Here is a 14,175-nt window from a genome sequence, read left to right as displayed (position 1 = left end):
CACAATGATAAGGGGGATGTTATGTGGGTATACTACGGCTCTATTGGTGTGTCTGATTCCTCAGATGCGGAAGTAAGGGCGGCTCATTATGGCATTTTGAATATTGATAGAAGGTTGATGGATCAGACAATTGTTGAGGGAGATTCGTTAAATGTGATTCGTTGGGTGAAAGGTGGGGTGGCTCCTCCATGGAGATTTCTTTCCATTTTTGATGAGATTGAGGACTTCACTGCGGGGTCCGCTATCGGCTTTCAACATGTTAGAAGATCGGCAAATGATAAGGCGGATGCGCTAGCTAAGCGTGGTGTCTCCGGTGGTTCTATTATGTGGTTCGACCACCTTCCTCCCTGAAAAAGGGGTTTTCTCTGTATTTTGTTTTTTCTTCGTTCCTGTTTCTTTCTTGCTTCCTATTGTAGATATGGGTGGTCCATCTCGGCCTCCTTATTTTGCTATATATAATTATTGCCATTTCAAATAAAAAGAGGAGATCTCTTTTGGAAACAGGCTACGTAGGCGTAAAATTAATTGAACGGTTATAAAGACGTCAGTGTAAGTTGGATTAAAGCTTCAAAAAGTCCAACTGGGTCGACCTCATCCTAAGCTACTAGAAAGTTTCGTTGTTAGATTTTTTTGATGCCACGTGGAAAACTGGGATTTGATCAGCCGCCCAAAAAATCTCGATCAAGTCTTCGTTGAGGTCATGCTAAAATAAATAAATGTGCCAAAACGAGAGTTTCAGTAGCACCGCACAAAATACGAAATTTGAGATAGTATGGGTAAGCGAGTTGCAGAGGCCATCTTGTACTTGCTCTCCGTCACCCTCTTCCTCATAATTTTATTATTAGACAATGGAGTTTGTCGACCAGAACCATGCCCACCTTGCAAGCAGTGCGATCCCCATGGCCCTGAAATTAGATTTCCTTTTGGATTGAAAGAAGAAGAAGAAGACCAGCAGCATCGGCACTGCCGCGCCTATCCTGGCTTTGATCTCTCCTGCAATGGCACCAACACAGTCCTCAACCTCCCATCTTCAACTGAGCTTTACGTGACAGATATCGATTACAAGGATCAGGCACTAAGCATATCCGACCCTCAGAATTGCATCGAGGGCCTCCTCTTCAACCTCAAACTTAATTTCTCCGCTTCTGTTTTCCACCCTTGGCCTGAATACCTCAATCTTAATACATACTGCAAACGCACATTTCTCAATTGTTCGTCAGATGTTTCTAGTAGTTACTTCGATGGTCCTCCCATCCCATGCCTGAGCGGCTCTCAATACAATGTTTTTCTTTATGATGGGGATGAGGGCGTGGAGAGATTGCCATTCTCTTGCGAACCAATCAAGACCGTCAAATGTCCATTGGCATATTGGTCCGAATTAGGAGATCATCTGCTGATGTGGGACGTGCCCGGATGCGATGATTGTGAAACAAGAGGAGAGAGATGCGGATTCAAGAACATAACCGGTGACGAAATCACTTGCATTCCAGGTATTCCCCTCTTCTATTTCCGTTCCTTCTTAATTCCGCATTACACATACTGCTGCTGCTTCTCATCTCTCTTTTCTCGTCCGGAGAGTCTTCTCTCTGTACCCCCTACTTCAGCGCTCTACACATCTCTCTTTTTAAAAGAAAAAATCTGAAATTCTGTTTCCACAGGAAAAAATCTGAAATTCTTTTTCCCTACATCCACCTTGCCGTGAAAACCAATGTGCCGGGATTTAGGCTTTTCTGGATGACGAGTATAACACCGCGTTGAAATTTTTTAGTCAAAAGTTACTTCTTGAACACAAAATCTTGGAAGGAAGATTCAAAATTGAAATTTCCACTTGTTTTCAAAAGCTGGTGTGCTCCACTTGGAGGAAAGGCTTGAGCATGGGGGGTGGGGGGCGCCGCTGGAATTTGTTGGGTGACCATGTACTGCATGAACCCAAGTTCATAGAAACACACACGATCGCCTGACGAGCCAGTCCAAGGTTCGGGTTTGGGTAAATAAAAATGAACTCTTTGGTAAAAACTGTTTTAATTTTTTCCATTAAATCCGGGAAAAATTATTTTTTTTCCAAAACGTTTCATCTTCTCCCGCAGTCGCAAAAGTGACTATTGGGAGAGAAACATTTTTCCATCTTAATGGGCGTTTTTTCCTCTCAACGGTCATATTTTCTCTCTATAAAAGAGAGAGAGAAGGCAACACTGCTTGACACAGAAATTCTTACCGCATGCATATGTAGGTGTCTAAAAGAGGTCCCGGGTTCTTACCTTTTTTCTTCTTAATCATTTAGTTTTTTATCCCTACCATTGAATGTGTTGTTTCGACTTTTAAAAGAAACTGTAAAGTTAAAACTTAAGAATTTCTGAGTTTCTTTTTGGTTACATGAACAATTGATGGATTGGATTGCTTGAAATGAATGAAGACCATACGTGTAATGATTCTAACTTTCTACTATTATTTTTTGCAGGATCAAGTGATAAAAAGTACATAATAATAGGTAGAGCTCTCTGCCATGTTTAGAGACTAGATAAATGTACCTTAATTACTTAATGATCTTCAATCTTATTATATGTTCAGGTGTCAGCATAGGCATCTTTGTTCTCTTAATAGCAACATTGATCAGCATTAAGGTCTACATCTGGTGGAAAACAGATAGAAAGGAAATAGAAAACCAACTCAAAGTTGAAAAGTTCTTGGAAGATTACAAATCAATGAAGCCCACGAGATATTCTTATGCTGATTTGAAAAAGATGACAGATCAATTCAAGGAAAAGTTGGGTCAAGGAGGTTACGGCTCTGTGTTCAAAGGGAAGCTTCCCAGTGAAGTCACTGTTGCTGTAAAGCTCCTCCAAAACTCTGGTGGTAATGGCGAAGATTTCATTAACGAAGTGGGTACCATTGGTAGAATTCATCATGTCAATGTGGTTCGCCTTCTAGGATTTTGTGTTGATAGATTCAGAAGAGCACTTATTTATGAATTCATGCCGAATGAATCCCTAGAGAAATTCATCTTCTCAGCTGATGCTAAAGACCTAGTGCTTGGTTGGGAAAAGCTTCAAGATATTGCAGTTGGTGTTGCTAAAGGAATCGAATATCTACACCAGGGTTGTGAACAGCGCATTCTCCATTTCGATATCAAGCCTCACAATATTTTGCTAGACCATAACTTTAATCCAAAGATATCTGATTTTGGACTGGCAAAATTATGTCCAAAGGAGCAAAGTATTGTATCCATGAAAGATGCTAGAGGGACCATGGGTTATATTGCACCCGAAGTGTTCTCTCGGAACTTCGGAAATGTTTCCTACAAATCAGATGTTTATAGTTTTGGAATGTTGTTGCTAGAAATGGTTGGAGGTAGGAAGAATATTGATGCTACAGTAGAAAACACTAGTGAAGTTTACTTTCCAGAATGGGTATATAATAAACTCAATCAAGGAGATGGATTGAGACTCAGGATTGAGGAAGATGGAGATGCTGAGATTGCAAAAAAGCTAACTAAAGTGGCCCTCTGGTGCATACAGTCTCACCCTGCAGATCGCCCTTCTATGAAAAATGTACTCCAAATGTTGGAAGGAAGTATGGATAGCTTGATGATGCCACCATACCCGTTTGCTTCTTCAGGTTCACAAGATACTAATGTAGCATTGCCTAAAGAAACTCACGGAACAAAATTGACAACCATCCATGAAATAGAATAAGTATCAAGGAGTTGTACTCTTTTTTTTTTTCAGAAGTTTATGATATGATTGTGTAACCTATAGTTGTATACATTTTCTCAACATCATATGGGAATATTTTTCTTTGAGGCACCACTATAATTGATACTAGTTTTCAAAGCTACTACTCCTATATATGATCATATTCTCATAAGGACTAGACTACTTAAGAAAATAAAGGTGGAGGATTTTTTCATTTATTGACTTATCAACTGCTTAAAAGAGAGACGTGGTGTCTTTTTCCTTTTGGACTTATCCAACCTGATTTCCTCCTCCCCGTATACCAAAGAGAGGTGAACCACATCAGCTATATTTGATGACCATTCATGTTGCACCATGTCAGGCATGATTCAGTGCTTATTATCAACCATAACAATACTTATCATTTGATAGTGACACTTCTTATTTCATTAAGTACTCTTTTTTTGGTAGATAAGTTGGGGCTAGGTGGAACCAGATTTATTAAAAGAGGAGGAAAAGAAAATCACAGCCCTCAAAACACCATACCAATACAAAAAGAAAAAAAAAATCAGAGGTCATAAGAAGGGAGATAGCGACCCCCTTGAAGGGACAATCTTCTTTGGAGAGAAAACCAATAGAAGCAGTTTCTTCTTTCCAAGTGTAAGTGGTCTTCCGATGAATGAATTAGTTCATAGCAAACTTGATTTGAATGTGTATAGAGAGAGCATGGGCATTGGTCTCATTAATAATGTTAACTATGACCAAGGAGTCGATTCCGCCCAATTTATCGTAAGTCTTACTGCAGAGCCAAAAAAAGACGTGATGGTCTCATTAATAATGTTAACTATAGAGAGAGCTTAGGCATTGGTCTAGATTTTATTCTATGTTTATCATGTAGATACTCTATATAAGCACTGACCAAATCTTTGTAATTTATCCAAGATTAATAGAAATTCTCTTAATTTTATCACATGTTGCATACATTGCTAACGAAAGAAATCCTCATGGAAACCTCGAGTTGACCCTCGCTGAACTAAATTTTTTCATGAGAGGGATTCTTTGGTCAAATTCCGTGAGATATATGTATTTTTATTATCTTTAAAATATATAGGGGTATTTTATCATTTTCTATGAGTTGGGCGTATTTTATGGTTTTCTATACGATAGGGGTATTTTGGTTATTTCCTATGACATAGGGATACTTTGGGCATTTCCCATGATATAGATGAATATTTATGTCACTTTCTGTGAGAAATGAGGGATGATTTGGGTCCTACAGGGGCGAGTATGTGAAATCAAGACAGTTGATCTTGATACACATAGTGTAGCATTTTCCTTCAATTTATGTATTTTATCTAATGCCTCCAGTGATGGTCCCTAGCAAATCCCTTTTATATACTAGAGGGACCAGCACGGTTTGGAAGTCAGAAGGTCTTAAAATCCTAATTTCTTTAGTAGTCCAAAAGTCTCACCAATGAATTGAAAAGGTCAAAAGTGGATTGGAGAAGTTCATCAGATCATCTAACCGATGCAATGTGAAAAATAAGGCAAAAAGATGATAAAGGAGAACATAGGTTCGAGCAGAAGAAAGATATAGAGGACTTAATTATAGTATAGTATTAGTTTGGTTCGTGGGCTGGGGTTGCAAATAAAATAAGCAACCATATAAAAAAGGATACCCACCTAGTAAGATGAAGATGCTGTATTTTTACTTGGGTAAGCCTAATACTACGATGGCAAAGACCGAGATTTTGCCATTTTGCCATATTCTAGAATAGAGATCTCAAACCCTGATGATTGGATTGTTCTTCTTCTCTTTCTTGGTAATGGTATTCGTGGTCCTTGGACGAATTTCAAAGCGAAAACAGATGACAGCAGTTGGAAAGGGGACAACTATAGTAACCAGATATTGTTCTCTTATGCTTATGTTGGTGCTATTTTTCTCAGCTTTTACATGGCTACGAAGACCCTGTATTGGCTTTCAACTAATTATATGAAGACTTCATATGGAATTATATTAAAAACCAAAGGTCACATGAATTCCTCACATTGGATTGCAATCATGACGGGACCGTTTGGGCACGTGGATTTTAGAATCTTGGATTTCCTCAAAATTGTAGAGAAGAAAGATAACAGCCGTCGTTTTCTGATTTCTCGCCCTTCTTTCCGACAGCAAGAGAGCATTTTTTCCGATAGCAAGAGAGCAGGAGATGGTCCGAGGTTTCCAGGTCTTAGAAATATGAGTAGGGGTGCAACTTGGGTCGGGCTCAACCCGAACCACGGGTTCAACCCGATTTTGGCTCGGGTTGGGTTGGCATTTTCTCAGGTTGGGTTGGGAAAAGCAAACCTGATTTAAATTTGGGTTGGGTTAGGGTTGAGGCCTTAGCAACTCGACTCGAACCCGTCCTCCGTCCTCTAATTTTATCATTATTTTCTTAGGATTATGTTTTTCTTTCCTATATTTTTCTTTCTGGCCGTAGATGAACCTGGTCCCAACCCGACTCAACCCAAACCCAACCCGTCCCGATTTGGAGGCGGGTTGGGTTAGGGTTGACCATCCTCAACCTGAGGCTCGGGCTGGGTCGGGTTAGGGTTGAGGGAATGCTATCACGGGTTGGGTTGGGTTAGGGTTGTCCTCGACCCGACCCGACCCGACTTGCACTTGCACCCGCACCCCTAAATCTGAGGATGGGGGAGAGATTTGGACAGCATAATCAGGAACCCTCTTTTACACTGTTTTCAAACTATAACCTGGATTCTTAAATCAGCGTATCCAAACGGCCCCTACATGTTGGCCAATTGCATTACATGAAACAAACTTAGTGAAGACACTAAAAATAGGGAGATGATAAATTCGATAGAGGATTATTCGCACCTCTTTAACTTGAATTGACGCATAAAGGCGTCAAAAAAGGATAGGGGTATTTTGGTTATTTCCTATGAGATAGGGATACTTTGGACATTTCCCATGATATAGATGAATATTTTTGTCACTTTCTGTGAGAAATGAGGGATGATTTGGTTCCAAGAAAGATTTATTTAATTAGTAAGGGGAGTCGGATCATGACTCTATGTTAAAATACCTTACGCCTAAATTGGTCGTAAAAACGAATTTAGGTTTTTACCTTAAGCCTAAATTGCTCATGCTAATGTCACAAAATTTTATTGGCATATATCCTTAAAATTTTGATTATTATAAAGGACTAGAAAGTTAATGCGTCGGGGAGGAGAAAATTTGTGGGTAGGAAAGAATCGAAGAATAGGAGTGACCTCTTCTGGTTAGCGAGCGGGAAATGAGACTATCTTAGTCGAAGGAATATGATGAGTTCACTAGTTGGGAAGAAACTGTGGAGATGGTGATTTAAATCCCTGTGGTTCAAGGAAGGGATTGGAACACAGACTTCTTCCACAGGATGGCCAATGCTAAACATAGGGTTAATTTTATGGTGCGCTTAGAGTTAATGAGAGATTGGTGAGAGATACGAAGGATCGAGGTTGATGATGTTGTAAATTTTGAGGGTACTGTTGTTGATAAAAACAGAAACTTGTTGCTTCAAGGCGTGATATCACTTTCCTTAAGACAAGATTCGCCCCCACTAGTAGTGTGCAAAGGGGATCCGCGAATTGCCTCCAAGATACAATGAAGCCTAGTAGGGAAGCCCTACTAATGTTTGATGATGCGTAGCACTAGCGGAATCAAACCCGAAATGCCCTTCCGAAATTTCAAGCCTTAGAGAAATTTCTAGATAATGTTTCTGCAGAAAAACAGTATCTAGAACAGTAAACAAAAGAAAAACAGTATATAGAAATACTTGGGGATTTTGTAGGAGTGCAGAAGAGAGTGTAAAGTCTGTCAGAATTGCCAATTCGTTTTTCTATATGAAATGACTGAATTCTGCACATTTTGTAGACCACCTGGTGTCTTTTCAGTGTGAAAAACACCTCTACAGGGCACCTTTCTAGAATGTTTGAAATCTGACCGTTAGATCGCACCCATTGATATTGAACGGTCCTGATCGATTCTAGAGGTGACTGTTGGTTTGAGTAAAACCTCTCTCCAACTCAGTCATCGTTAGATCAACCATCTATGGTGTGGATCGCACCGCGCCTAAAAAAGCGCCAATAAAGAGCCACTATGCGCCCTTTATGAGCTCATATTTGATGCATTTTCGGTAATTAAGTGTCAAATGGATTGAAAGTCAATTCGGGGAGGAGGAAAAAAGGAAGTTATCTTTGAGATGGAGATGTATAAGGCATCAAGACTCGATGGATTTTCACTTTCCTGCTCTCAAGATAAGTGGGATATTATTAAAAATGACAGAGTATGTTCAAAGATTTCATTAAGAATCGGCAGACAAGAGTGCAGCGCTACCTTCATTACGTTCAATACTAAAAAAATAGGGGGCTAAGGAGATAAAATATATTTGTTTATTAGCTTGGGAGGGAGTCTATAAAATCCTCAAACCTTGAGTCCAATCTAATTAGTCTTTTCTAATAGTTAGATTATATAAAACCTTGAACTAATTTAAACCTCTATTATAGATTAATATGTGTTATTAGGAGTGACCATATAAATGACTATAAACTATATCTACACCATTAACCTCAGTTCTATTTCTAAATACCCGTCTAGGATAGAGTATCTGAATAGGTTGATTTTAGCAAGTAGAAGGAAAACATCCAATAGTACTAGGCTCCATAGATTTGGATTATGCATTATTGAAAGACGAGCTTACTAAACCCATAGTTGAAATCTTGCTAGACTCATGTGCTAGTACCACATGAGTCTCATGATCATGAAAAACTTCATCTCTATCACCATCCGAGGTGTCCATGTAGCCATGCTGTCATTTACCATAATACATATAGCAGTTCACATGCCAATTATTATCCCTGTATATTACATGTTTTTTTTTATAGGTAAGCTGGGATTGAACTTCCAACTTTAAGGTTGAAAGCCAAAGCCTCAACCAGTTGAGCTGGAGGCTCAACCCCATTGTATATTATATGTTCTCATTATAACAATCACTAATTAGTCTACTATCACAGATAAGAGATTTGATTCTGTGTGATTTTGTGAAACTAACTCAATTTCAGAAATAGTTGATGATCCCATGGTATCCATTTGTGTTGCATCATCTTCATTAGTCGCCCGTGTTGGAGAAGATAGGGAAGGCTTGGGTGGTATTTGTAGAAGCTCCATACTTCCCTCTAGCATCTCTAACACTTTGCCCATTGAAGGACGATTTGCAGGCTTCATTTGTATGCACCATAACGCCACTATAATCAACTTTTTTGCTATTTCCTTTTCATCATCACAAGCATTCCCTAATTCCATATCATTTCCTTGATTAACCTGGTCATAAATCCACAAGGGAAAGAAAATTTGGCTCGAATTCTCTGCCTTAGCGTTAAAATTGCTCCTCCTCCCTGCCATCTCCATTAGAAGCATCCCAAAACTGTAGACATCAGACTTGTAAGAGACACCCCCGAGATTTTGCAAAAATAGTTCAGGGGCAATATATCCGGGGGTTCCTCTTACGGCCGTGACGGACACAATGCTTTTTTCCGTGGGATAAAACTTAGCTAGTCCAAAATCAGAAACTTTTGGGATAAGATTCTCGTCAAGAAGGATGTTGTGAGGCTTGATATCGAAATGTAGAATTCTCATGTCACAACCTCGATGCAGATATTCGATCCCTCGTGCAATTCCTAATGCGATCTTGTACGTTTTTTCCCAACTCAAATGGCCAATGCTTTCTTGTTGAGGAAAAATGTATTTTTCCAAAGACCCATTAGGCATGTAGTCATAAATAAGAGCCCTTTTTGAACCCTCTGAGCAGAATCCGATAAGTTGAACCACATTAACATGATGAATCCTTCCTATGGTAGCAATTTCATTGATGAAATCTTGCCCATTAGTTTTAGAATTGGCCAACAACTTTACGGCGACCGGACGACGGCTTCGGAGTTTTCCTTTAAAGACGGTGCCAAAGCCTCCCTTCCCTAATTTTTCTTTGAAACCATGGGTCATCTTCTTAATATCTGAGTAAGAGTATCTTGTTGGCGTCCGATTTCTGTGCTTAGTTAAGAACTCTTCAACTGTGGCATCCATCCAAATATGTCTGATTCGTAACTTATATGCCAAGAAGATAGCCAGGCAGAGTACACCTATAAATGTTCTTGCTAGCAAAACAACTTCACATAGAGAACCACATGCATACTATGCATTAGATTTGGTAATAAAAGCACTTTTAATCTCATCATGTCAAATAAAAAAATCACTATTTTAATTGAAATTTAAATTGTATAGTAAGATCACTTATATCATCGCATGCCAACAACAGAAAAAATAGGTGCGGACATTAAATCTACAGGTGTCGATAGAACATTTACAGGCATGGATAACTAGAAAGTGGATAACTAGAAAAAGAAACAAACTCAGCACCATTTTAAGGGCAGTGATATCCCCCCCTGATGGATATCCTCCCCCCACCCTTCTCCTAACAGATATCGTTAGGATATATGAAGGGGTGGAGCCGTGGAGGTGCAACCGTTAACTCCAAAAGCATTACAAGTTAACGATTTCTGTGTATGTGTGGGTGTGTGTGGTGGGGGTTGGGGTATCATTGCCCTATTTTAAAGGAAATTTAAATTGTCAAGTAAGATCACTTACATATCTTACACTGCCAGATACCTAAAAAGATACCTGAAAAAAGAGACGAGAAAACAAAGTCATCCGGGTTGACTATAGATGATAAAGCTTCACACTTTCCATAGAAAATTACGAAAGAAGGGAAGGCCTTTTGAAAGCTTTACCAGCAATGAGAAACAGCATAGATTGGAAGAAACCTGCATATATCCAACACGTAATTAATATAAGAATAAGAATCCAAAACACCAAACTCTAAGCTAAGGATTCCACATTTATCGTTGCTTAGATACTAACAAGGTATGATACTTCGACCATTCCACCCTTTGTAGATTTTAGGATTTTCTACTGGCTCTTACAATCCTGGTTGAGCTGTACGACTTGAAAAGTTCATAGTCACTGGTTGAGCTCTTACAATCCTTTTGTACTAGATTTTAGGATTCTAAATCATAGTCACTGGAAAAGTTCATGAAAAACTTCACCAAGAACTTATAGATTGTATATCGACAATATGTTAGCAACTGACATAAAATTGAGATATATTTAACATAGTAATATATCTAAAATTTAAAAAAAAATATTAGTAAATTAAAATCTTACTTGAAATTGGCCATAAAACACCAAAAGAAAATTCATATTGTCTTATTGAAGCAAGTGAACTAATAGGAATGAACCAAAAGTAGAAGTTTTACTAGAGATAGAACAATACTATAAATAATCTTATAATCCAATAATTTCTCTATCTGAGTTTTTATATGGTGCCCGACCGTCAACTACCGTCAAAACGGTACCACCCTTGATATTTGATCGAACAGCAGCGCACTTTTTAAGCCGCTGCTGTTGATCAAATATCAAGGGTGGTACTGTACCACCTTGACGGGACTTCACGGTTGGCCACCATATAATTTCTCTATCTTTACAAGCAAATGCTAGAGAAAAGTAAAATGAAAGTATATTTGATCAAATCATGATCAACACATCGTATAACCCAAAATACAAAAGCAAAGACTTGTACCTATTTATTAACCTCGTAAAAAGTTTATCAAAATCTCATCTATAGACCATAAAATCTTTCTTTTTTTTTTTTTTTGAATATTTAGACCATAACATCTTAAAACCCTCATTTAATCCTAATTATTTATTGGATCAATTTTTATCTTTATATCAACCTAAAGAAAGACTAAATTTTACTCTAGAGCAACAGAGCTAGAAAAATAGATTTTTTTTTTTGAAATGGCAATAATAATATATAGCAAATGTAGGAGGCCGAGATGGACCACCCATATCTACAATAGGACAAGAAAGACACAGGAACGAAGAAAAAACAAAATACAGAGAAAACCCTTATCAGGGAGGAAGGTGGTCGAACCACAGAATAGAACCACCGGAGACACCATGCTTAGCTAGCGCATCCGCCTTTTCATTTGCTGATCTTCTAACATGTTGAAAGCCGATAGCGGACCCCGCAGTTAAGTCCTCAATCTCATCAAAAATGGAAAGAAATCTCCACGGAGGAGCCACCTCACCTTTCAGCCAACGAATCACATTTAGCGAATCACCCTCAACAATGGTCTGATCCATCAACCTTCTATCAATATTCAAAATGCCACAATGTGCCGCCCTTACTTCCGCATCTGAGGAATCAGACACACCAATAGAGCCGTAGTATGCCCACATAACATCCCCCTTATCATTGTGACAAACCCCTCCCACTCCTGCCGGACCCGGATTGCCGGAACTTGCACCATCGAAATTAACCTTATACATGTTTTGAGCAGGGGGCTTCCACCTATGCAAAATAAGATCTCTGCGCTCAACACTAAAGCACACCTCCTGCCAACCTTCCCAAAGATCAAAAGCCGATACAAACCGAAAGGATGGGAGGCATCTCACCCAAGATATAACCAAGGTGATGATCTTCAAGTAAATCCGATGAGGATTCATGGCTTTCCCCTCAAAGACTCTAGAGTTCCTCTCCTTCCATATAGACCACCACGTAGCAAGTAAACAAAAATTCCACAAGGTTTTTCCTTTTTCCTTCCAAGGAACCCCTCCCCATTGGTGCAATAGCGACGGAATAGATTTTGGAAAAACCCAACAAATCCCAAATCGCATGAAGATGAAATGCCATATCAGCCTAGTGAACGAACAATGCATAAACAAGTGATCCACAGATTCCCCATCATGCAGACATAGTGGGCAATGATCAATAAGCCACATACCACGGTTTCTCAGAAAATTGATAGTTTGTATTCTATCACGACAAACCGCCCAACCAAAGATACAAACTCTAGGTGGGCAATGAAATTTCCATACCTTTGCCGAACATGAAGGGTTAGAAATGGGCATAATACTTTTATAGAAAGATTTAACTGAGAAAGTCCCAGAAGGTTCCTCAATCCAAAGCCTTTTATCCTCCCCATTCCTTTTAATGTAACAACCCGCAAGAAGGGCCCGCAGGCTAGAGACCAATTCCACCTCCCACTCAAAAAATGATCTTCTAAACCCAGGGTTCCACACAAGAACACCCTCATTCCACTCAAAGCAATCGCTAACAAAGGCCTCCCTATTTGAAGCCATATTGAATAATCTCGGAAATCGACACTTAAAGGACACATCCCCACACCACACATCCTGCCAGAAGGATATTCTATCACCCCTATACACTCTAAATCTAACCTTTAACTTGAAAAGAGAAGAGATTTTTAGAATGTCTCTCCAAACCGACAACCCTTTTTTTTCAAACAAGTCCAAGGATTCCCATCTCCCCATATCACATCCATACTTACTTCTAATGACCTTGACCCACCAACGATCATGCTCATCCCCAAATCTCCATAACCATTTACCCAAGAGCGCATGATTAAAATCTCTAATTCTCCTGATACCCAAACCACCCAACTTGATGGGGATACAAACCTCCTCCCATTTGACCAAAGCAATTCCTCTCTTATCCTCATTCCCACCCCACAAAAATCTCCTCTGAATCTGTTCAATCCTAAGGGAGACACTAACAGGGCATTTAAATAAAGACATGAAGTATATAGGTATATTGGACAATACTGCCTTAACCAGCACAAGCCTACCACCACGAGAAACAAGATTCCTTTTCCATGAACCTAATCTTCTCTCGATCCTCTCAACTATAGGAACCCACATGTCTTTATTCGGTCTACCAACCCCTAACGGAAGGCCCAAATATGAGGAAGGCAACGAGTCCAGCTGACATCCCAGAATCACAGCAATTTCCAGAGCCCTCTCCTCAGGAATATTCAAAGCAAAAATTTTAGACTTGTGGAAATTAGATTTTTGGCCTGAAATGAGCTCATAGCATCTCAAAATGGCTTTTAAGTTTCTCACTTGCCCAATCTCCGGCTCACAAAATAATAATGTATCATCAGCAAATTGCAAGTGGGAGACCTCCACCTCCTCCAAGCCGATCCTGAATCCTCTAAAAAGATCAAGACCGCTTCCCTTCGCCAGTAACCTACTAAGGGTTTCCGCCACAATGATAAACAAGAAAGGGGATAAAGGATCCCCTTGTCTAAGCCCTCTAGACGACTTGAAGAAACCCTTTGGAGATCCATTAATGAGAATAGAAAACCAAGCAGATGACACACAATTCTTCATCCACGAACGCCATAGACATCCGAATCCCATACGCTGAAGAGAGTAATCCATACATCCCCAATCCACTCTATCATAAGCTAGAAAAATAGATACCCATCAAAAAAAAAAAAAAACAGAGAAAAATAGAAAGTGTTAAAATATTATTGTCCTAAAATGCACACTCACATTTTCACTACATAGGGCCTACTTAAACCTGCTTAAACTTTATTCAGATTTTAAATA

General features: G+C 39.3%; 2 protein-coding genes across 3 annotated transcripts; one reads left to right on the top strand and one right to left on the bottom strand.

Moving 5' to 3' along the window:
• The first annotated feature begins 714 nt into the window (after positions 1-714).
• LOC143860015 (rust resistance kinase Lr10-like) lies at positions 715-3,806 on the top strand. Of its 2 annotated transcripts, XM_077370524.1 has the most exons (3): positions 716-1,490; positions 2,459-2,488; positions 2,569-3,806. In XM_077370524.1, the coding sequence occupies exons 1-3, from the start codon at positions 773-775 to the stop codon at positions 3,690-3,692; spliced, it is 1,872 nt and encodes a 623-aa protein (XP_077226639.1). In that variant the 5' UTR covers positions 716-772; the 3' UTR covers positions 3,693-3,806. The 2 variants fall into 2 exon arrangements, with proteins under 2 accessions (XP_077226640.1, XP_077226639.1); XM_077370525.1 differs by lacking the exon at positions 2,459-2,488 and having other exon boundaries at positions 715-1,490.
• A 4,676-nt stretch (positions 3,807-8,482) lies between these two features.
• Positions 8,483-10,861, bottom strand: LOC143860020 (rust resistance kinase Lr10-like). Its single transcript, XM_077370529.1, has 3 exons — positions 10,491-10,861; positions 10,348-10,380; positions 8,483-9,869 (listed from the first exon to the last, which is right to left on the bottom strand). Exons 1-3 carry the CDS (start codon positions 10,507-10,509, stop codon positions 8,704-8,706), a joined length of 1,218 nt encoding a protein of 405 aa, XP_077226644.1. The 5' UTR covers positions 10,510-10,861; the 3' UTR covers positions 8,483-8,703.
• Between the last annotated feature and the right edge of the window lie 3,314 nt (positions 10,862-14,175).

Source organism: Tasmannia lanceolata, unplaced genomic scaffold (assembly GCF_043159265.1).
Source record: "Tasmannia lanceolata isolate RefF3 unplaced genomic scaffold, GAP_Taslan_0.1 ptg000037l, whole genome shotgun sequence".
Taxonomy (NCBI): Eukaryota; Viridiplantae; Streptophyta; class Magnoliopsida; order Canellales; family Winteraceae; genus Tasmannia; species Tasmannia lanceolata.
The sequence above is the reverse complement of the archived record's forward strand: the minus strand, read 5'-3'. Positions and strand labels throughout refer to the sequence as shown.